At 44.9% G+C, this 24,768-nt stretch overlaps 1 protein-coding gene across 1 annotated transcript; it reads left to right on the forward strand.

The window, feature by feature from the left end:
• Positions 1 to 2,422: 2,422 nt before the first annotated feature.
• LOC124042855 (delta-type opioid receptor-like) lies at positions 2,423 to 21,994 on the forward strand. Its single transcript, XM_046360985.1, has 3 exons — positions 2,423 to 2,817; positions 20,382 to 20,737; positions 20,828 to 21,994. Exons 1-3 carry the CDS (start codon positions 2,579 to 2,581, stop codon positions 21,355 to 21,357), a joined length of 1,125 nt encoding a protein of 374 aa, XP_046216941.1. The 5' UTR covers positions 2,423 to 2,578; the 3' UTR covers positions 21,358 to 21,994.
• The last annotated feature ends 2,774 nt before the right edge of the window (positions 21,995 to 24,768 follow it).

Genomic DNA, 24,768 nt, shown 5'->3' on the forward strand with positions numbered 1-24,768 from the left:
AAGGAAACTGGATGAGTAGGAATGATTAAAAAAAATAAACATGTCAACAAGACCACAAACTGGATCTGATATTCAATGGACAAACATACAAAAAATAGTCATATTACAATAGGCCGACAACCTGGCATTAAAATTAATGATCATATCAAAAATAGTCATGAACTGATCAATATTTTAGAAAGTTGATGTTATAATGTTCAGATTTAATTTTAGTGGCTGGCCAGGGAATCCCATACCTCACTTGCGATGGCCATGTGGCGTGAGGTAATGTTCTCTGGGGCAGGAATGATGGTCAGCACATCCCCAAAGGGATTCCAAAGGAGATCGTCCCTCAACAGCCAGAAAAAAAACAGTGGATCTTATTCAACCCTTGGATGATCCCTGGGTAGATCGTGTGGTCGTACATCAAGGCACACCATTTGCCCACCACCTCTGGACTGTGCCACTGCACTTTTTCTCGTGTGCTTTATAGAGGTCGACCGATTATGATTTTTCAAAACCGATTATTGGAGGTCAATATATATATATATGAATATCGGCCGATTAATCAGTATCGTCTTTTTTTGGACCTCCAATAATCGGTATCGGTTTTGAAAAATCATAATCGGCATCTCTCTCAGATTTCCCTCAGGATGGGCCCCAGGTGTTGCCATATGGCAGGTGATCCCAGTCTGGATGCCGATACAGTGCAGAAGGAGGTAGGGACAGATGCACCCCCCACATAGTAAACCCCATTGTGCAAAGTGGCCTGTTTTTGTGATGCACCAAAATGGACAGCTTGTACTTGAACCCTGTACTCGCAGCTGTAGTTCTCAGGGAAGTCAATATGGACTGCACATTCATTTGCAGGGAGGTTCAGCTTCAGGAACCATGAGAAAGCATATTGCTGTCTGATGTCCCCGTTTCTACTTCTTTCCTCCACTTCTCTCTCTTTTTCTAAGTACTGCTTTCTCCTCCTCTGTGCCACTGCTTTTCAGCAGAGATCAATGGTGTGCCAGAACTCTGTTGAATGACGTGGCAAACTGCGGTTCTAGTGTTAATTTTACTATAGATTGTCCCTTCTGAGTAAACTGAAGGAGATTACAACCCTGTTACATTTACATTTACATTTAAGTCATTTATAGCAGACGCTCTTATCCAGAGCAACTTACAACACTGTTACTTGAATTATAGTAAATGGGTTTCAAGTAACAGGGTTGTAAAATCAATGCTAATGTTAGCTTTTTCTCAGGAATAGATGCTAGCTGTGGAATGTAGCATTTACTGTCGGGGTCACGGACAAACTAGTTATAAAAATAGAAAACTTAGAAATTAATTAGTCTTATTCTGATAATATGAGTAACAGGATTGTGTTGGTTATAGAGTGATACACTCAATCAAGACTGAAAATATTAGAAAATATGAAAAATAGAAGAGAGAACTTACCTTTGGTTACCCATGGTGTTAGCAAATGGCTTTAGGATGTAATTTCCTGTGTCAATGTGTCTCATTGTTTTTTCTCTTGCTTCTGCCAGGCTAAATTAGGTTTAGGGACACAACTTCAGTGCATAATTGATATAATTTCAAATATGTTGATGATTAAACAAATTGTTTGAACAACTACAAGAGACATAAATAAACAATATCATACCAACATTTTGGGGATTTAAACCTTATTTGAACTGTTATATTTGATGTGCAAGTTGGTCATCAAGAAGGTGGGACAATAGAAAAATGCCATTTTAGGGGAACCATTTTTTGTCTGCAACTATATTTACATTTTTTCACAACTATATTTACAAGTATAATATACACAACAAGTGCATGTTTTAGTATTTTGGGCATGGATTATTTGAAATTTCATGGGTGGGACAGAAAATGTTCTCCAATTCTGGAATGACCAATGGGAGTAAAAAGTAAATTTCCTTTATGAATGTAGTGGAATATAAGTTTAAAAAAATATATATATATATCAAACTAAATGTTATTGCTGTCATAAGTTCCCCGAAGCAATATGTTGTTTAGAAATTGTTGTAGAAACCAAGCCATTCATTTTTTTGAAAACTGGGTGGACCTGAAAAGAATATGTAATGTTTTACGGCATTATTTTCATTTTAGCAACCAGCCTAATAGACATTAGCCATTAGGGTAGGCTATCGTGCAGGCTGTCGTCTCGATGCCCATTAACTTGCGCATTAGGCTAATGTCAATTTGAAAATTAGAGAGCAGTTTAAGAGCAAAGCACACACACCTACCCTTGTCTTGCTTCGCACCAGTGTGTCCTCGCCAAGGGAAGTAGATTGCACTTGCCCCCGCCGTCATCACCCCGTTGCATTGCGCGTACCTCGTACAGGGATAGGATCGGATACCTGTCTTTCAGAACATCTTTCCATACCTTCGCCAGAGCCTGAGATGTCACTGATCACAATTGAATGAGGTCTGATCAGTGCTTTCACACGTTCCTTCGTCTGTCTCTCGTGCGCTCAACAAAATCTGCATTTGGGGAGTCCGCAAGCATCTGCACTACAGGAAAGGAAAAGGCAACACTGACCTTGACTATAACAACGTTTTATCTACTAGGCTAATATTGCACCTGAATATGATGGAGTTTCCTACCCTGTCTGCGGCTGATTTAGCCGACCTGTATTCTGTGATCCCTTTCATTGCCACATTGCCTGAGGATTCTACAGGGCTGCCATCAAGAGGCAATGACACCGGGAAGGGTTCTTCGAAGGACACCACAAGTATTATAATCGCAGTATCTATAACTGCTCTCTACTCTATTATATGCATTGTTGGACTGCTTGGAAACATTCTCGTTATGTATGGAGTGGTGAGGTAAGAAAGCCTATCTACTGTATAGGTGACCCTAATGGAAATAACTAATACAAGTACTCTTATGTCCGTTTTCCACTGTGAAGTGATTTAATTTTAATGTTGACTATCACCACAAGTGAACTGATATAGTTTATTATATAATCAGAGGCATTTGCATCCTCCAGCTAACTCACATTATTTCGGATAGGCTATGTAGTGCCACAGGTGCATAGTGAGAAAAGAAGACAACAAACCCACCCCACTCATGCCCTACCATCCACCAAGCTCTAGCATCAAGCAGTTAAATTGCAGTAGTGGAAAAAGTACTCAATTGTCATATTTGAATAAAGTAAAGATACCTTAATTAAGTGAAAGTTAAAGTACCCAGTAAAATACTACTTGAGTAAAAGTCTAAAAGTATCATTTTTTTATTTACTTAAAGTACAGTGGTGGAAAAAGTACTGAATTGTCATACTGGTTAATAAGTAGCAGGTACAAATAAATGTGGTACATCAAATTCCTTATATTAAGCAAACCAGATGCAACAATTCACTTATTTACATTTATGGACAGCCAGGGGCACACTCAGACATAATTTACAAGCACGGTGATTGAGTTTAGTGAGTCCACCAGATCAGAGGCAGTTGGGGTGACAATGCATTCTATTAATAGTTGTGTGAATTGAACCATATTGCTGTCCTTCCTGAGCATTCGAAATACAACAAGTACTTATGGCTGTCAGGGAAATTTTATGGGAGTATAAAAAAAATGTTTTTTAGGAATAAAGGTAAAACATAGATACCCCAAATTATTATTATTATATTATTACTTTAAAGTAGTTTTACTTAGTTACTTTACACCACTGTAAATTGTAAAGCGCTTCCTGGCTGTAAGTGACACAAAGAAATGTAGGAACTATTTAAATTAATTACATTTAACATAAACATTTACAACAATTTCACAAGCAAAAATTGTCTAAGTCTTGTCAATCTCATCATACATGTTTAATACATAATATAGCAAACTAAACTCATGTTGCTTTTATGTGATGCTTATTACATGCTCAGCTCGCATATGATATTGTGAAGATATTGTGAATTGTTGCAGAATATTATGTCAAATTGCAAAATGTGAACTGTGATTTTTACGGTAGCGATGATACATTAGCCTATGAACCTGGAACTGTACTCTCTATAGACCTCAGCTCTGATTTGAGGTATTGACTTCGCTTCCGGCTGCACTAGGGCTTTAGATCAATGAATAAATGGCACCCAAGTTCTAATCACCAAATTCAAGGCTGTTGAGTAAACTTGTTTGAGATAACTCCATCTTATCTGGTTAGGTCAGAGGAGGCAATTAGTGTGATGACATGGGCTGAGTCAGAAAAAAACTATAATTACGAACTGTTTCATCAAGGATGGAGGAATGAGGAAGCAAGGATTTGATGGCTGGTAATGTTTTCAGACACAGCCCATGTCTCGATCCCCCTACCACCAGTGGTGTGTATTCATGGATGCCAAGGGAAGCCAGCCTTCCCCCCAAAAAAATTACCAAGAAAAAAAAAACATACTAAATTATTGATCTTTCATCTCTCTGTGTTTCATAAACGCATCTCACCGGAGAAAGCATTTGAGCAAACGAAACAGCGCCCCTCTGTCTCCGTATGTGTAGCTTATACACTGCTCAAAAAAATAAAGGGAACACTTAAACAACACAATGTAACTCCAAGTCAATCACACTGTCCACTTAGGAAGCAACACTTATTGACAATAAATTTCACATGCTGTTGTGCAAATGGAATAGACAACAGGTGGAAATTATAGGCAATTAGCAAGACACCCCCAAAAAAGGAGTGGTTCTGCAGGTTGTGACCACAGACCACTTCTCAGTTCCTATGCTTCCTTAGCTGATGTTTTGGTCACTTTTGAATGCTGGCGGTGCTTTCACTTTAGTGGTAGCATGAGACGGAGTCTGCAACCCACACAAGTGGCTCAGGTAGTGCAGCTCATCCAGGCAAGAAGGTTTGCTGTGTCTGTCAGCATAGTGTCCAGAGCATGGAGGCGCTACCAGGAGACATCAGGAGACGTGGCGGAGGCCGTAGGAGGGCAACAACCCAGCAGCAGGACCGCTACCTCCGCCTTTGTGCAAGGAGGAGCAGGAGGAGCACTGCCAGAGCCCTGCAAAATGACCTCCAGCAGGCCACAAATGTGCATGTGTCTGCTCAAACAGTCAAAATCAAATCAAATCAAGTTGATTTGTCACATACACATGGTTAGCAGATGTTAATGCGAGTGTAGCAAAATGCTTGTGCTTCTAGTTCCGACAATGCAGTAATAACCAAAGAGTAATCTAACTAACAATTCCAAAATTACTACCTTATACACACAAGTGTAAAGGGATAAAGAATAAAGAATATGTACATAAAGATATATGAATAAGTGATGGTACAGAACGGCATAGGCAAGATGCAGAAGATAGTATCGAGTACAGTATATACATATGAGATGAGTAATGTAGGGTATGTAAACAAAGTGGCATAGTTTAAAGTGGCTAGTGATACATGTATTACATAAAGATGCAGTAGATGATATAGAGTACAGTATATACGTATACATATGACATGAATAATGTAGGTTATGTAAACATTATATTAAGTAGCATTGTTTAAAGTGGCTAGTGATTCCCATCAATTCCCATTATTAAAGTGGCTGGAGTTGAGTCAGTGTGTTGGCAGCAGCCACTCAATGTTAGTGGTGGCTGTTGAACAGTCTGATGGCCTTGAGATTAAAAAACAGCTTCTGTCTCTCGGTCCCAGCTTTGATGCACCTGTACTGACCTCGCTTTCTGGATGATAGCGGGGTGAACAGGCAGTGGCTCGGGTGGTTGTTGTCCTTGATGATCTTTATGGCCTTCCTGTGACATCGGGTGGTGTAGGTGTCCTGGAGGGCAGGTAGTTTGCCCCCGGTGATGCGTTGTGCAGACCTCACTACCCTCTGGAGAGCCTTACGGTTGTGGGCGGAGCAGTTGCCGTACCAGGCGGTGATACAGCCTGACAGGATGCTCTCGATGCTCTTGTTTGATCTGTAGAAGTTTGAGAGTGCTTTTGGTGACAAGCCGAATTTCTTCAGCCTCCTGAGGCGCTGCTGCGCCTTCTTCACGATGCTGTCTGTTTGGGTGGACCAATTCAGTTTGTCTGTGATGTGTACGCCGAGGAACTTAAAACTTACTACCCTCTCCACTACTGTCCCACCGATGTGGATATAGGGAGGTGTTCCCTCTGCTGTTTTCTGAAGTCCACAATCATCTCCTTAGTTTTGATGACGTTGAGTGCGAGGTTATTTTCCTGACACCACACTCCGAGGGCGCCCTCACCTCCTCCCTGTAGGCCGTCTCGTTGTTGTTGGTAATCAAGCCTACCACTGTTGTGTCGTCCGCAAACTTGATGATTGAGTTGGAGGCGTGCGTGGCCAAGCAGTCGTGGGTGAACAGGGAGTACAGGAGAGGGCTCAGAACGCACCCTTGTGGGGCCCCAGTGTTGAGGATCAGCGGGGTGGAGATGTTGTTACCTACCCTCACCACCTGGCGGCGGTCCGTCAGGAAGTCCAGTACCCAGTTGCACAGGGCGGGGTCGAGACCCAGGGTCTCGAGCTTGATGACGAGCTTGGAGGGTACTATGGTGTTAAATGCTGAGCTGTAGTCGATGAACAGCATTCTCACATAGGTATTCCTCTTGTCCAGATGGGTTAGGGCAGTGTGCAGTGTGGTTGAGATTGCATCGTCTGTGGACCTATTTGGGCGGTAAGCAAATTGGAGTGGGTCTAGGGTGTCAGGTAGGGTGGAGGTGATATGGTCCATGACTAGTCTCTCAAAGCACTTCATGATGACGGAAGTGAGTGCTATGGGGGGGTAGTCGTTTAGCTCAGTTACCTTAGCTCTCTTGGGAACAGGAACAATGGTGGCCCTCTTGAAGCATGTGGGAACAGCAGACTGGGATAAAGATTGATTGAATATGTCCGTAAACACACCAGCCAGCTGGTCTGCGCATGCTCTGAGGGCGCGGCTGGGGATGCCGTCTGGGCCTGCAGCCTTTGCGAGGGTTAACACGTTTAAATGTTTTACTCACCTCGGCTGTAGTGAAGGAGAGTCCGCATGTTATGGTTGCGGGCCATGTCAGTGGCACTGTACTGTCCTCAAAGCGGGCAAAAAAGTTATTTAGTCTGCCTGGGAGCAAGACATCCTGGTCCGTGACTGGGCTGGTTTTCTTTTTGTAATCCGTGATTGACTGTAGACCCTGCCACATACCTCTTGTGTCTGAGCCATTGAATTACGATTCTACTTTGTCTCTATACATATGCTTAGCTTGTTTGATTGCCTTGCGGAGGGAGTAGCTACACTGTTTGTATTCGGTCATGTTTCCGGTCACCTTGCCCTGATTAAAAGCAGTGGTTCGCGCTTTCAGTTTCACGTGAATGCTGCCATCAATCCACGGTTTCTGGTTTGGGAATGTTTTAATCGTTGCTATGGGAATGACATCGTCAACGCACGTTCGAATGAACTCGGTCAGAAACAGACTCTACGAGGGTGGTATGAGGGCCCGACGTCCACGGGTGGGGGTTGTGCTTGCAGCCCAACACCGTGCAGGACGTTTGGCATTTGCCAGAGAAGACCAAGATTGGCAAATTTGCCACTGGTGCCCTGTGCTCTTCACAGATGAAAGCAGGTTCACACTGAGCACGTGATAGACGTGACAGAGTCTGGAGATGCCGTGGAGAACGGTCTGCTACCTGCAACATCCTCCAGCATGACCGATTTGGCGGTGGGTCAGTCATGGTGTGGGGTGGCAGTTCTTTGGGGGGCCGAGATGAGATCCTCAGACCCCTTGTGAGACCATATGCTGGTGCGGTTGGCCTTGGGTTCCTCCTAATGCAAGACAATGCTAGACCGCATGTGGCTGGAGTGTGTCAGCAGTTCCTGCAAGAGGAAGGCATTGATGCTATGGACTGGCCCGCCCGTTCCCCAGACCTGAATCCAATTGAGCACATCTGGGACTTCATGTCTCGCTCCATCCACCAACAGATGCACCACAGACTGTCCAGGAGTTGGCGGATGCTTTAGTCCAGGTCTGGGAGGAGATCCCTCAGGAGACCATCCGCCACCTCATCAGGAGCATGCCCAGGCGTTGTAGGTAGGTCATACAGGCAGCCTGTAGTGTGGTTTTCCACATGAATTTTGAGTGTGACTCCAAATCCAGACCTCCATGGGTTGATAAATTTGATTTCCATTGATCATTTTTGTGTGATTTTGTTGTTAGCACATGTAAAGAAAAAAGTAGTTAATAATCATATTTAATTCATTCAGATCTAGGATGTGTTATTTTAGTGTTCCCTTTATTTTTTTGAGCAGTGTATATCAGATGCTGTCTGGTCAGAAAGCATCTGACATTGTTGCTGCCCGTAACATTGAATGCAATGGAAGGCAGCAAGCATTTGGCCTAACTTGATTTAAAAAATTTAAAAAACAGCAACTCAGCATTGAGCTAAACAGAGTAACCTCAGTTGTGAATTGTCCTAGCTCACCAAATAAAAGTGTCAAGGGAAGCCAGTTTGGATTTGGCTTCTGACCAATCATCAGAGTACGCAGCTGAACACTGTATGCTGGCAACACTCAGTTTGTTATTTTAACTAAAACATAACCTGTAATGAACACGATGGGAGACAGAGAGCTGGTTTCAAGCGCAGGTCGCAGTAGGTGCTTATTTGTCAGGGACCACAGGAGGAGACAGGTAGATGGGTCCAGGGGCAGGCAGAAGGTCATACACATGTGGTCAAAAAAGGCAGCAGTACAGGCAGGGAAAGGCTAGTAACGTAGGTAAATGCTTGAGCTTATCGGTAGGTAGTTGGCGAGGGCTCTTTGCCAATGCACAGACGGGACAGGAATCCAGACACAGGAGGCAGGTGGTTAGTCCAAGATGTTTATTAACTTCTTGTGACGCTACCAATCCCTGTAGCGGGATAATTTCCGTCAGTCAAATAATATTACTAGAAAATATTCATATTCATGAAATCACAAGTGCAATATTTTGAAACACAGCTTAGCCTTTTGTTAATCACCCTGTCTCAGATTTTGAAATGATGCTTTACAGCGAAAGCAATCCAAGCGTTTGTGTAAGTTTATCAATAGCCTAGCATAGCATTATGTACACTTAGCATCAGGAGGCTTGGTCACAAAAATCAGAAAAGCAATCAAATTAACCGTTTACCTTTGATGACCTTAGGATGTTTTCACCCACGACACTCCCAGTTACACAGCAAATGTTCCTTTTGTTCCATAAAGATTATTTTTATACCCAAAATACCAACGTTTGTCGTGTTTATGTTCAGAAATCCACAGGAAAGAGAGGTCACGACAACGCAGACGGAAATTCCAAATAGTCTTCATAATATCCACAGAAACATGTCAAAGTTTTTTATAATCATTCCTCAGGTAGTTTTTTAAAATATATATTTGATAATATATCAACTGAGTCTGTAGCTTTTTCCATAACAGCGGGAGGAACAATGGCCTGTTTACTCAATTGCGCACCAACTCACTCTGAGAGCCCCCACCTCTCCACTTACGCAATGTGATCCTTCACACTCATTTTTCAAAATAAAAGCCTGAAACTATGTCTAAATCAAATCAAATCAAATCAAATTTATTTATATAGCCCTTCGTACATCAGCTGATATCTCAAAGTGCTGTACAGAAACCCAGCCTAAAACCCCAAACAGCAAACAATGCAGGTGTAAAAGCACGGTGGCTAGGAAAAACTCCCTAGAAAGGCCAAAACCTAGGAAGAAACCTAGAAAGGAACCGGGCTATGTGGGGTGGCCAGTCCTCTTCTGGCTGTGCCGGGTAGAGATTATAACAGAACATGACCAAGATGTTCAAATGTTCATAAATGACCAGCATGGTCAAATAATAATAAGGCAGAACAGTTGAAACTGGAGCAGCAGCACAGTCAGGTGGACTGGGGACAGCAAGGAGCCATCATGTCAGGTAGTCCTGGGGCACGGTCCTAGGGCTCAGGTCCTCCGAGAGAGAGAAAGAAAGAGAATTAGAGAGAGCATATGTGGGGTGGCCAGTCCTCTTCTGGCTGTGCCGGGTGGAGATTATAACAGAACGTGGCCAAGATGTTCAAATGTTCATAAATGACCAGCATGGTTGAATAATAGTAAGGCAGAACAGTTGAAACTGGAGCAGGAGCATGGCCAGGTGGACTGGGGACAGCAAGGAGTCATCATGTCAGGTAGTCCTGGGGCATGGTCCTAGGGCTCAGGTCCTCCGAGAGAGAAAAAGAAAGAGAGAAGGAGAGAATTAGAGAACGCACACTTAGATTCACACAGGACACCTGAATAGGACAGGAGAAGTACTCCAGATAAACAAACTGACCCTAGCCCCCCGACACAAACTACTGCAGCATAAATACTGGAGGCTGAGACAGGAGGGGTCAGGAGACACTGTGGCCCCATCCGAGGACACCCCCGGACAGGGCCAAACAGGAAGGATATAACCCCACCCACTTTGCCAAAGCACAGCCCCCACACCACTAGAGGGAAATCTTCAACCACCAACTTACCATCCTGAGACAAGGCCGAGTATAGCCCACAAAGATCTCCGACACGGTACAACCCAAGGGGGGGGGGAACCCAGACAGGCCGACCACAACAGTGAATCAACCCACCCAGGTGACGCACCCCCCCCCAGGGACGGCACGAGAGAGCCCCAGCAAGCCAGTGACTCAGCCCCCGTAACAGGGTTAGAGGCAGAGAATCCCAGTGGAAAGAGGGGAACCGGCCAGGCAGAGACAGCAAGGGCGGTCTAAAGACTGTTGACAACTTAGGGAAGCCACAGAAAAAGGAATCTGGTTGATATCCCTTTAAATGGAGGACAGGCACGCGTAGGAACACAGACATTTCAAAATAAGAGGCTCTTCCTGATTGGATTATCCTCAGGCTTTCGCCTGCAATATCAGTTCTGTTATACCCACAGACAATATTTTTACAGTTTTGGAAACTTTAGAGTGTTTTCTATCCTAATCTGTCAATTATATGCATATTCTAGCAACAGGTCATGAGAAACATAACATACAAATAGTGCCCCCTAGCTTCAAGAGGTTAACAATCCAAAAGGGATAGGCAAGAAAATGGGAGTCCAGAAAAACAGACAAAGGTCAAAACTGGGAGGTGCTGCAGATCAGGCAGCCTTCTGAGAATCCGTAGGCGAATGAGAACTCCCACTGCCATCCGTTCTTCTTGCTAATGTGCAGTCATTGGAAAATAAAATTAATTAATATGATTAAGATTATCCTACCAACGGGACATAGCTGAATGACAATACGGACAATATAGAGCTAGCGGGATTTTCCATGCACTGGCAGAACAGAGACTATCACAGTGCAGGTGCATTTATACGGAGACTTGATTACACACAGGTGGATTGTATTTATCATCATTAGTAATTTAGGTCAACATTGGATCATTCAGAGATCCTCACTGAACTTCTGGAGAGAGTTTGCTGCACTGAAAGTAAAGGGGCTGAATCATTTTGCACGCCCAATTTTTCAGTTTTTGATTTGTTAAAAAAGTTTGAAATATCCAATAAATGTCGTTCCACTTCATGATTGTGTCCCACTTGTTGTTGATTCTTCACAAAAAATAAGGTTTTATATCTTTATTTTTGAAGCCTGAAATGTGGCAAAAGGTCGCAAAGTTCAAGGGGGCCGAATACTTTCGCAAGGCACTGTACATATAAAAACATTTTCAGAACATTAACCGTGTGTAGGTAGATAGAAACAAATTGGTTGTTGCAAGTTGCGGGGGGGTAAAGGTTGAATAGTCTATTGTTGCAGCTAATAGCCATCCTGCTACACTTGTGAAAAACTAATAATAATACATTTACATTTACATTTGAGTCATTTAGCAGACGCTCTTATCCAGAGCGACTTACAAATTGGTGCATTCACCTTATGACATCGAGTGGAACAGTCACTTTACATTAGTGCATCTAAATCTTAAAGGGGGGTGAGAGGGATTACTTATCCTATCCTAGGTATTCCTTAAAGAGGTGGGTTTTCAGGTGTCTCCGGAAGGTGGTGATTGACTCCGCTGTCCTGGCGTCGTCAGGGAGTTTGTTCCACCATTGGGGGGCCAGAGCAGCGAACAGTTTTGACTGGGCTGAGCGGGAGCTGTACTTCCTCAGTGGTAGGGAGGCGAGCAGGCCAGAGGTGGATGAACGCAGTGCCCTTGTTTGGGTGTAGGGCCTGATCAGAGCCTGGAGGTACTGAGGTGCCGTTCCCCTCACAGCTCCGTAGGCAAGCACCATGGTCTTGTAGCGGATGCGAGCTTCAACTGGAAGCCAGTGGAGAGAACGGAGGAGCGGGGTGACGTGAGAGAACTTGGGAAGGTTGAACACCAGACGGGCTGCGGCGTTCTGGATGAGTTGAAGGGGTTTAGTGGCACAGGCAGGGAGCCCAGCCAACAGCGAGTTGCAGTAATCCAGACGGGAGATGACAAGTGCCTGGATTAGGACCTGCGCTGCTTCCTGTGTGAGGCAGGGTCATACTCTGCGGATGTTGTAGAGCATGAACCTACAGGAACGGGCCACCGCCTTGATGTTGGTTGAGAACGACAGGGTGTTGTCCAGGATCACGCCAAGGTTCTTAGCGCTCTGGGAGGAGGACACAATGGAGTTGTCAACCGTGATGGCGAGATCATGGAACAGGCAGTCCTTCCCCGGGAGGAAGAGCAGCTCCGTCTTGCCGAGGTTCAGCTTGAGGTGGTGATCCGTCATCCACACTGATATGTCTGCCAGACATGCAGAGATGCGATTCGCCACCTGGTCATCAGAAAGGAAAGGAGAAGATTAATTGTGTGTCGTCTGCATAGCAATGATAGGAGAGACCATGTGAGGTTATGACAGAGCCAAGTGACTTGGTGTATAGAGAGAATAGGAGAGGGCCTAGAACAGAGCCCTGGGGGACACCAGTGGTGAGAGCGCGTGGTGAGGAGACAGATTCTCGCCACGCCACCTGGTAGGAGCGACCTGTCAGGTAGGACGCAATCCAAGCGTGGGCCGCGCCGGAGATGCCCAACTCGGAGAGGGTGGAGAGGAGGATCTGATGGTTCACAGTATCGAAGGCAGCCGATAGATCTAGAAGGATGAGAGCAGAGGAGAGAGAGTTAGCTTTAGCAGTGCGGAGCGCCTCTGTGATACAGAGGAGAGCAGTCTCAGTTGAATGACTAGTCTTGAAACCTGACTGATTTGGATCAAGAAGGTCATTCAGAGAGAGACAGCGGGAGAGCTGGCCAAGGACGGCACGTTCAAGAGTTTTGGAGAGAAAAGAAAGAAGGGATACTGGTCTGTAATTGTTGACATCAGAGGGATCGAGTGTAGGTTTTTTCAGAAGGGGTGCAACTCTCGCTCTCTTGAAGACGGAAGGGACGTAGCCAGCGGTCAGGGATGAGTTGATGAGCGAGGTGAGGTAAGGGAGAAGGTCTCCGGAAATGGTCTGGAGAAGAGAGGAGGGGATAGGGTCAAGCGGGCAGGTTGTTGGGCGGCCGGCCGTCACAAGACGCGAGATTTCATCTGGAGAGAGAAGGGAGAAAGAGGTCAGAGTACAGGGTAGGGCAGTGTGAGCAGAACCAGCGGTGTCGTTTGACTTAGCAAACGAGGATCGGATGTCGTCGACCTTCTTTTCAAAATGGTTGACGAAGTCATCTGCAGAGAGGGAGGAGGGGGGAGGGGGAGGAGGATTCAGGAGGGAGGAGAAGGTGGCAAAGAGCTTCCTAGGGTTAGAGGCAGATGCTTGGAATTTAGCGTGGTAGAAAGTGGCTTTAGCAGCAGAGACAGAGGAGGAAAATATAGAGAGGAGGGAGTGAAAGGATGCCAGGTCCGCAGGGAGGCGAGTTTTCCTCCATTTCCACTCGGCTGCCCGGAGCCCTGTTCTGTGAGCTCGCAATGAGTCATCGAGCCACGGAGCGGGAGGGGAGGACCGAGCCGGCCTGGAGGATAGGGGACATAGAGAGTCAAAGGATGCAGAGAGGGAGGAGAGGAGGGTTGAGGAGGCAGAATCAGGAGATAGGTTGGAGAAGGTTTGAGCAGAGGGAAGAGATGATAGGATGGAAGAGGAGAGAGTAGCGGGGGAGAGAGAGCGAAGGTTGGGACGGCGCGATACCATCCGAGTAGGGGCAGTGTGGGAGGTGTTGGATGAGAGCGAGAGGGAAAAGGATACAAGGTAGTGGTCGGAGACTTGGAGGGAAGTTGCAATGAGGTTAGTGGAAGAACAGCATCTAGTAAAGATGAGGTCGAGCGTATTGCCTGCCTTGTGAGTAGGGGGAAGGTGAGAGGGTGAGGTCAAAAGAGGAGAGGAGTGGAAAGAAGGAGGCAGAGAGGAATGAGCAAAGGTAGACGTGGGAGGTTAAAGTCGCCCAGAACTGTGAGAGGTGAGCCGTCCTCAGGAAAGGAGCTTATCAAGGCATCAAGCTCATTGATGAACTCTCCGAGGGAACCTGGAGGGCGATAAATGATAAGGATGTTAAGATTGAAAGGGCTGGTAACTGTGACAGCATGGAATTCAAAGGAGGCGATAGACAGATGGGTAAGGGGAGAAAGAGAGAATGAACACTTGGGAGAGATGAGGATCCCGGTGCCACCACCCCGCTGACCAGAAGCTCTCGGGGTTTGCGAGAACACGTGGGCGGACGAAGAGAGAGCAGTAGGAGTAGCAGTGTTGTCTGTGGTGATCCATGTTTCCGTCAGTGCCAAGAAGTCGAGGGACTGGAGGGAGGCATAGGCTGAGATGAACTCTGCCTTGTTGACCGCAGATCGGCAGTTCCAGTGGCTACCGGAGACCTGGAACTCCACGTGGGTCGTGCGCGCTGGGACCACCAGATTAGGGTGGCCGCGGCCACGCGGTGTGGAGCGATTGTATGGTCTGTGCAGAGAGGAGAGAACAGGGATAGACAGACACATAGTTGACAGGCTACAGAAGAGGCTACGCTAATGCAAAGGAGATTGGAATGACAAGTGGACTACACGTCTCGAATGTTCAGAAAGTTAAGCTTACGTAGCAAGAATCTTATTGACTAAAATGATTAAAATGATACAGTACTGCTGAAGTAGGCTAGCTGGCAGTGGGTGCGTTGTTGACACTACACTAATCAAGTCGTTCCGTTGAGTGTAATAGTTTCTACAGTGCTGCTATTCCGGGGCTAGCTGGCTAGCTAGCAGTGTTGTTTACGTTACGTTGCGTTAAAAGAACGACAATAGCTGGCTAGCTAACCTAGAAAATCGCTCTAGACTACACAATTATCTTTGATACAAAGACGGCTATGTAGCTAGCTATGTAGCAAGCTACGATCAAACAAATCAAACCGTTGTACTGTAATGAAATGAAATGAAAATGTGATACTACCTGTGAATGCGACCGGGTTGTGAGTCTATTCGGTAGACGGCTAGCTGTCGGCTAGCTGTTGGCTAGCTAGCAGAGTCTCCTACATTAAGGACGACAAAGGACGACAAATAGCTGGCTAGCTAACCTCGGTAAATTAAGATAATCACTCTAAGACTACACACTCTAAACCTAAACTACACAATTATCTTGGATACGAAGACAGCAAAGACAACTATGTAGCTAGCTAACACTACACTAATCAAGTCGTTCAGTTGAGTGTAGTTTCTTCAGTGCAGCTAATCAGTGGACGTTAGCTAGCTGGCTAGTGAAGACTACGTTAGGACGGCGAAATACGATAATTACGCAATTATCTTTGATACAAAGACGGCTATGTAGCTAGCTGAGAAGAAATTGCTAAGAAGAAATTGCTAAGATTAGACAAATCAAACCGTTGTGCTATAATGAAATATAATTAAATGTAATGAAAAAGTGCCGATGCGACCGAATTAATAAAGTGTTTTTAGTCACAATCGGCCCAACGCCAATTGATACATTTGGGCACAGTCGATAGCGTGCTGGACTTCGGGCTAGAATGTTGAGGGTTTGAAACCTGCTCCCTGCTTGTTTCATTACATTATTACGCTGGTCTCTGAGCAAATTGCCTGGATTGTTTCTCCCATCTCGTTCCTCGCTCTCTTCCACGAGTCATTCAGCACGCTTGTGGGAGTGCTGACAGGATGTACTGTTTTTTATTTTGTATATATGAATTACCAATCAACCTTTAAACAGGTCAACATTCACAAAGCCGCTGGGACAGACAGATTACCAGGACATGTACTCAAAGCATCCGCTGACCAACTGTCAAGTGTTTTCACTAACATTTTCAAACTCTCCCTGACCGAGTCTGTCTCACCTACATGTTTCAAGCAGACCACCACACTAAGGTCACCTGCCTTAATGACTACTGACCCATAGCACTCACATCTGTAGCCATGAAGTGCTTTGAAAGGCTGGTCATGGCTCACATCAACAGCATCCTCCCGGACACACTAGACCCACTCCAATTTGCATATCGCCCCAACAGATCTACAGATGACGCAATCTCAATCACAAACCACACTGCCCTTTCTCAGACAAAAGGAAAACCTATGAGAGAATGCTGTTCATTGACTACAGCTCAGCGTTCAACACCATAGTACCCACAAAGCTCATCACTAAGCTAAGAACTCTGAGACTAAACACCTCCTTCTACAACTGGATCCTGGACTTCCTGACGGGCCGCCCCCAGGTGGTAAGAGTAGGCAACAACACGTCTGCCACGCTGATCCTTAACACTGGGGCCCCTCAGGCGTGTGTACGACTGCGTGGCCAAACACGACTCCAACACCATCATTAAGTTTGCTGACGACACAACAGTGGTAGGCCTGATCACCGACAATGATGAGACACCCTATAGCACATATGTCAGAGTCAAGGCCCGCGGGCCACATCCGGCCCGCGAGAAGGTTTTTTACGGCCCCTGGGATGATCTTGATTTATTATTAGAACCGGCCCGCAGACCGCAGCAAGCCGGCAGCCCGCAGATCTTTTACACGCACCAATACTACATTTCCCACAATGCAACGGTGACGCACCGAGCAGTAGGCTGCTTCATTTCAATATTTATTGGCACAGCAGTTGTCAGCATCACAGTAAAATTAACTTTCAGATACCCATCAAAAATGGCAAAACGGAAGGTGGACACTGAGATCCGGGGGTTTCAAACAAGGTGGGAGTCGGAGTATTTGTTCACGGAGGTAGCTGGAAAACCTGTGTGTCTTCTGTGTGGAGAAAGTGTGGCGGTACTGAAAGAGTATAATCTGAGACGAATACATTATGAAACGAAACACGCGGACAAAAACAAGAATATGGACATGGAACAAAGGCTACAAAAGGCAGAGGAATTAAAACGAGGCCTCAAATCTCGACAGGCTCTGTTCAAAAAAGCCAAATCACAAGGCCAGGCTGCTGTCAAGGCCAGTTTTATTTTGGCAGAAGAGATCGCTAAATCAGCCCGGCCATTTACGGAGGGGGATTTCATCAAAAACTGCATGATTAAAGTTTGTGACGAAGTTTGCCCAGAAAAAGGCAACTCTTTTTAAATGTGAGTCTGAGCAGAAACACCATTGCCGAGAGAGTAGACCAGTTGTCCATCAATCTAAAAGAGCAGCTTGTGAAAAAGGGAAAAGATTTCATTGCATATTCCTTGGCTGTGGATGAGAGAACCGACATTTCTGACATTGCCCAGTTGTCAATTTTCATCCGCGGAGTGGACTCCAGCCTAAGCGTGACAGAGGAGTTTTTGGCTTTACGTCCTATGCATGGCACAACTACGGGGCATGATTTGTATGAAGAGGTGTCAAGATGTGTAAATGAGATGGAGCTGCCTTGGGAAAAACTTGTGGGTTTGACAACCGACGGAGCACCTGCGATGTGTGGACACAGGAGCGGACTGGTGGTGAAGATACGGGAAAAGATGCAAGAGGAAAACGCGACAGGTGAGCTGACAGCTTATCATTGTATCATACACCAGGAAGCGTTGTGCGGTAAAGCCTTGAAAATGGAGCATGTAATGAGCATCATCACGCGCACAGTTAACTTTATCAGAGCCAAAGGTTTGAATCACCGCCAGTTCAAGGCATTTCTGACGGAGTTAGAAACGGAGCATGGTGATTTGCCTTATCACACAGAGGTGCGATGGCTAAGCCAGGGAAAGGTGCTTCAAAGATGTTTCGAGCTTCGTGAGGAGATTTGTCTGTTCTTGGACAGCAAAGGGAAAGACACAACACAACTCCGAGACGAAATGTTTCTGTGTGAAATGGCTTTTCTGTGTGACATTACGAGTCATCTGAATGCAATGAACTTGCAGCTGCAGGGTCGGGATCGTGTCATCTCTGATATGTACAGTACAGTGAAGGCATTTAAAACCAAACTGACTCTGTGGGAGACGCAGATGCGGAAAGAAAATTTGAGCCACTTTCCCAGCTGCCAGACCATGAAAGAGAAGCTCTCTACCAGTGCGTTCCCGAGCGCACAGTTGGCTGATAAAATAGGTATGCTTGCCGCTGACTTTCGACGCCGATTTGCTGACTTTGAAGCACAAAAAGCAGGTTGGAACTGCTCGGTAACCCATTTGCTGTTGAAGTGGAAAGCTCACCACCAAACCTCCAAATGGAGTTGATTGACCTCCAATGCAATGATGCACTGAGGGCAAAATATGCGGCAGTGGGTGCTGCGGAGTTCGCCCGTTTCCTCCCCGACACAATGCCCCAGCTGCGCATCCAGGCTGCTCAAACGTTGTCTATGTTTGGCAGCACATACCTGTGTGAACAACTGTTTTCTTTGATGAACTTGAACAAAACATCACACAGAAGTCGACTTACTGCTGAACACCTCCACTCAATTCTGAGGATTTCCTCAGCTCAGAGCCTTACCCCGAACATTGATGAACTTGTGGAAAAGATGGGACACCACCAAGTATCACCCTCAACCTCAAACAAGTGAACATTACTGTGCAATCACATATTTAGAGTTTTTACTCAGTTCAAGTTTAAAAGTTAAAGTTTAATATTTGTTTTCACTGCATGTTACTTCTCCTTAAACAAAGTGTTGTTTTTGATTAATAGATTTTTGCACTTTATTTTATTGTATTTCAATCCAATTATATTTTTAAAATATTTCAGTTGAGTGGATGATAGAAAATTGCTATTATTGTTTTTTTCTTTGAAGTAAATTTAGCCCACTTTTGCTAAAATAGAAAATATAGGCTACTGATGGTGCCTTGAATACCGGTTTCTTTCATTTAATGTTCATGTTATGGGGATTTTTATATAAAGGAAATTTGTCTTTTGTGTCTGTTGAAAATTAAAGATTACTGACAGAGCCATAAGAAAATATTGCTTTATTTATCTGATCATATTGGAATATATTTGTTAGGTTTTCAGTAGGTTCAATTAGGTTCACTAGACTATATGCGTCATTTAAAAAATTTTCAATGAACATTCGAACAGTCCGGCCCTCGGCTTGTAGCTAAATTTTTTATTTGGCCCTCCGTCCATTTGACTTTGACACCCCTGCCCTATAGAGAGGTCAGAGACCTGGCAGTGTGATGCCAGGACAACAACCTCTTCCTCGATGTGAGCAAGACAAAGGAGCTGATCGTGGACTACAGGAAAAGCTCGGCCGAACACACCAACATTAACATCGACGGGGCTGTAGCGGAGCAGGTTGAGTTTCAAGTTCCTTGGTTTCCACATCACCACCGAACTATCATGTTCCAAACATACCAGGACGGTCGTGAAGAGGGCACGACAAAACCTTTTCTCCCTCAGGAGACTGAGGGAGAAATGGGTCCCCAGATCCTCAAAAGGTTATACAGCTGCACCATCGAGAGCATCCTGACCGGTTGCATCACCACCTGGTATGGAAGCTGCTCAACATCTGACCGTAAGGCGCTACAGAGAGTAGTGCGAATGGCGCAGTTCATCACTGGGACCAAGCTTTCTGCCATCCAGGACCTATATAATAGGAGGTGTCAGAGGAAAGCCCATAAAATTGTCAGACTCCAGTCACCCAAGTTATTTTCTCTACAGCACAGCAAGCGGTACCGGAGCGTACCAAAAGGCTAGGACCAAAAGGCTCCTCAACAGCTTCTACCCCCAATGCATAAGACTGCTAAACAATTAATAAAATCGCCACCAGACAATTTACATTGAGCCCCCCCTTTTGTACACTGCTGCTACTCGCTGTTTATTATCAATTCATAGTCACTTCACCCCCACCGACATGTACAAATTACCTAAACTAAACTGTACCCTCGCACACTGACTCGGTACCGGTGCCCCCTGTAATATAGCCTCGTTATTGTTATTCTTATTGTGTTACTTTTATTATTACTTTTTATTTTAGTCTACTTGGTAAATATTTTCTTAACTCTTCTTGAACTGCACTGTTGGTTAAGCATTTCACTGTAAAGTCTACACTTGTTGCATTCGGCGCATGTGACAAATAAAATTTGATTTGACTTACACCTCCATGCAATACAGATACCTTGCCTTCTGAGATCTGTAGTGTTTGACAAGCTAATAAACAGCATTGACCTCTCTCTGTCCAGATACACCAAAATGAAGACAGCCACTAACATCTACATCTTCAACTTGGCCCTGGCCGATGCTTTGGCTACCAGCACTCTGCCCTTCCAGAGTGCCAAGTACCTGATGAACACCTGGCCCTTTGGCGAGTTCCTGTGTAAAGTGATCCTCGCCATTGACTACTACAACATGTTCACCAGTATCTTCACCCTGACCATGATGAGCGTGGACCGCTACATCGCTGTGTGCCACCCGGTCAGGGCCCTGGACTTTAGAACACCTGCCAAGGCCAAGATGATCAACGTGTGCATCTGGATCCTCTCCTCTGCCATAGGAGTGCCCATCATGGTCATGGCGGTTACCAAGGTGACAGACAAAGGTGAGCAGTCCATGTGAGCTGTACCATATGTGCTCCAGACACCAACATCCACATATCCATATGCTAACCATTTGATTGTTTATCCCTCAGGCAATACAGGCTGCATGCTACAGTTTCCTCAGCCAGACTGGTACTGGGACACGGTGACTAAGATTTGCGTGTTCATATTTGCCTTCGTGGTGCCAACCCTGGTCATCACCATCTGCTACGGCCTGATGATTCTCCGCCTGAAGAATGTCCGGCTGCTCTCCGGTTCAAAGGAGAAAGATCGAAATTTGCGGCGCATTACCCACATGGTCCTGGTGGTGGTGGCGGTCTTCATAATTTGCTGGACGCCCATCCACATCTTTATCATCCTCAGGACCATGGTGCAGATCAACAGCACGAACCCCTATGTGATCGCCAGCTGGCACCTGTGCATCGCGCTGGGCTACATGAACAGCAGCCTCAACCCCCTGCTCTATGCCTTCCTGGACGCGAACTTCAAGAGGTGCTTTAGGGATTTCTGCCTGCCTTTCCGCCCCAACATGGACCAGAGCAGCTTCTCCAGAGCCCACAACTCCACGCGAGAGCCCACCACCGTGTGTCCCCCGGGAGTGTTGGTGAGGAAGCCTGTATGACTAGGCATGGAGCAGTGTCCTGGAGACTCCCGCTCACGACGAACAGTCCAGGCCGACTTACAGACTGATGTCACACAGTTCTCCACAGATTTCTGACAGTAGCTCTGGCTTTAGACCTACAGCACAAAACCCACTGCAACATTTGCGTAGTGTGTGATGTCACAATTTTTGGCCTATCCAGACAAAAACTAGATTTACTCTTCCTCTAACCTAACATAGCAGGCATAAATTCCCCCATCTAGGTTTCAGTGGAAAGGAATCTACAGTGGCTTGTGAAAGTATTCATCCCCCTTGGCATTTTTCCTGTTTTTTTGCCTTACAACCTGGAATTAAAATAGATTTTTGGGGGGATTTGTATCATTTGATTTACACAACATGCCTACCACTTTGAAGATGCAAAATATTTGTTATTGTGAAACAAACTAGAAGTAAGACAACAAAAACAGAACTTGAGCGTACATAACTATTCACCCTCACAAAGTCGATACTTTGTAGAGCGACCTTTTTGCAGCAATTACAGCTGCAAGTCTCTTTGGGTATGTCTCTATAATCTTGGCACATCTAACCACTGGGATTTTCCCCCAATTCTTCAAGGCAAAACTGCCACAGCTCCTTCAAGTTGGATAGTTTCCGCAATCTTTAAGTCATACCACAGATTCTAAATTAGATTGAGGTCTGGGCTTTGACTAGGCCATTCTAAGACATTTAAATGTTTCCCTTTAAACCACTCGAGTATTGCTTTAGCAGTATGCTTAGGGCCATTGTCCTGCTGGAAGGTGAACCTCCGTCCCAGTCGCAAAAAAAACAGAAACAGGTTTCCCTCAAGAATTTCCCTGTATTTAGCGCCATCCGTCATTACTTCAATTCTGACCAGTTTCCCAATCCCTGCCGATTAAAAACATCCCCACAGCATGAGGCTGCTACCACCATGCTGGAGTTCTCGAGGTGATGAGAGGTGTTGGGTTTGTGCCAGACATAGTGTTTTCCTTGATGGCCAAAAAGTTCAATTTATGTTTGGGGAGTCTCCCACATGCCTTTTGGCGAACACCAAACATGTTTGCTTATTTTTTTCTTCAAGCAATGGCTTTTTTTCTGGCCACTCTTCCATAAGCCCAGCTCTGTGGAGTGAACGGCTTAAAGTGGTCCTATGGCCAGATACTCCAATCTCCGCTATGGAGCTTGCAGCTCCTTCAGGATTATCTTTGGTCTCTTTGTTGCCTCTGATAAATGCCCTCCTTGCCTGGTCTGTGAGTTTTGGTGGGCGGCCCTCTCTTGGCAGGTTTGTTGTGGTGCCATATTCTTTCCATTTATTAAGAATGGATTTAATGGTGCTCCATGGGATGTTCAAAGTTTCATATATTTTTTTATAACCCAGCCCTGATCTGTACTTCTCCACAATGTTATCCCTGACCTGTTTGGAGAGCTCCTTGGTCTTTATGGTGCCGCTTGCTTGGTGGTGCCGCTTGCTTAGTGGTGTTGCAGACCCTGGGGCCTTTCAGAACAAGTGTGTGTATATCAATACTGAGATCATGTAACACTTAGATTGCACACAGGTGGACTTTATTTAACTAATTATGTGACTTCTCAAGGTAACTGGTTGCACCAGATCTTATTTAGGGGGCTTCATAGTAAAGGGGACGAATACATATGCACTCACCATTTTTCTGTTTTTTTTTTTTTTTTTTTATTGTTTGAAACACGTAATTTTTTTCATTTAACTTTACCAATTTGGACTATTTTGTGTATGTCCATTGCCAGAAATCCAAATAGAATTCCATTTAAATTACAGGTTGTAATGCAACAAAATAGGAAAAATGCCAAGGGGGATGAATACTTTTGCAAGTCACTGTAAAGTTGAAATAGCTGTATCCCTAAAAACCAGATTACATCCTGTTGTTGCATCAGCCAGGGCCAAAAATCTGTCATTCTGCCCCTGAGCAAGGCAGTTAACCCACTGTTTCCCGGGTGCCGAAGACATGGATGTTAATTAATGGTGATTCAGAGGGGTTGGGTTGAATGCGGAAGACACATTTCAGTTGAAGGCATTCAGTTGTACAACTGACTAGATATCTCCCTTTCCCTGGTGTTGTTGCATAATGACCAATACGCTACCCCTCACTGGGCACAGACATCAGTTCAATCCCTGGTGTAGCATACCTCCTGAGGTCGGGCCCCCCAGATAGCATTTGAACACTTCATAAGCCATGATTTTATTAATTTTTTATTACAGGAAATTAGCTTAAAACTGCAAAGTGTTCTCTGCCGATAATGGATATTAACTGAAAAATTATCGTATGTAGTTTCTTGCAATGGCCCTCTGTGACTTTAAAGAATATTTATCTCAAAACTTTGCTTTCTGAATGATGTGTCCAGAGATGTGGTTAACTTCATCAGATTTGTCAAAATCCTAAATTAATCAGGAATGAGCATGGTCAGCTATACCATATTCATGTCCTCATTACTAGTGCAACAAAACCACTCATGGTCTGTAAAGTTCTCTACTTTTTATAGACTTAACAAACAATATTGGAATCACCATGGTCACAATCATAAACTGTCAACTCCATCTGCCTGATAGATTAAAATATAACATGAATTTTAGTTTAAATATGTTACATGCAATTGGGTTTTAGAGACAAAGCAACTGAGGAAAAACTAAATTGCTGCTGTGTATACCACTTGAATGAAGAAGAAAAATGTAATCTTTGTAAAACATCAACTCTGTCAGATTGCTGAAAGATCTGATAGAATGAGTATGTTTGTATTGGGGATTTTCAAATGAATTATTTTCCATATCTGACAAATGTTTGTATTTTACTTTTAGAGTCAAAAATATGTCTGTTTTTGAGAATCTGTTGTCAACTCCGTCATTGGCTTGTCACCTCTGTCACTGATGCCCCTTTAAGATCAATATTTTTGTCAATATTCTGAACAAATATTGTAATCACTGTTATGCAACATATGGCTAAAAAATGTGAAGTATTTACATTTATACATTTACATTTAAGTCATTTAGCAGACGCTCTTATCCAGAGCGACTTACAAATTGGTGCATTCACCTTATGACATCCAGTAGAACAGTCACTTTACATTAGTGCATCTAAATCTTAAAGGGGGGGGGTGAGAAGGATTACTTATCCTATCCTAGGTATTCCTTAAAGAGGTGGGGTTTCAGGTGTCTCCGGAAGGTGGTGATTGACTCCGCTGTCCTGGCGTCGTGAGGGAGTTTGTTCCACCATTGGGGGGCCAGAGCAGCGAACAGTTTTGACTGGGCTGAGCGGGAACTGTACTTCCTCAGTGGTAGGGAGGCGAGCAGGCCAGAGGTGGATGAACGCAGTGCCCTTGTTTGGGTGTAGGGCCTGATCAGAGCCTGGAGGTACTGAGGTGCCGTTCCCCTCACAGCTCCGTAGG

The sequence above is a fragment of the Oncorhynchus gorbuscha genome, linkage group LG09 (genome assembly GCF_021184085.1).
Source record: "Oncorhynchus gorbuscha isolate QuinsamMale2020 ecotype Even-year linkage group LG09, OgorEven_v1.0, whole genome shotgun sequence".
In the NCBI taxonomy this organism is placed as follows: domain Eukaryota; kingdom Metazoa; phylum Chordata; class Actinopteri; order Salmoniformes; family Salmonidae; genus Oncorhynchus; species Oncorhynchus gorbuscha.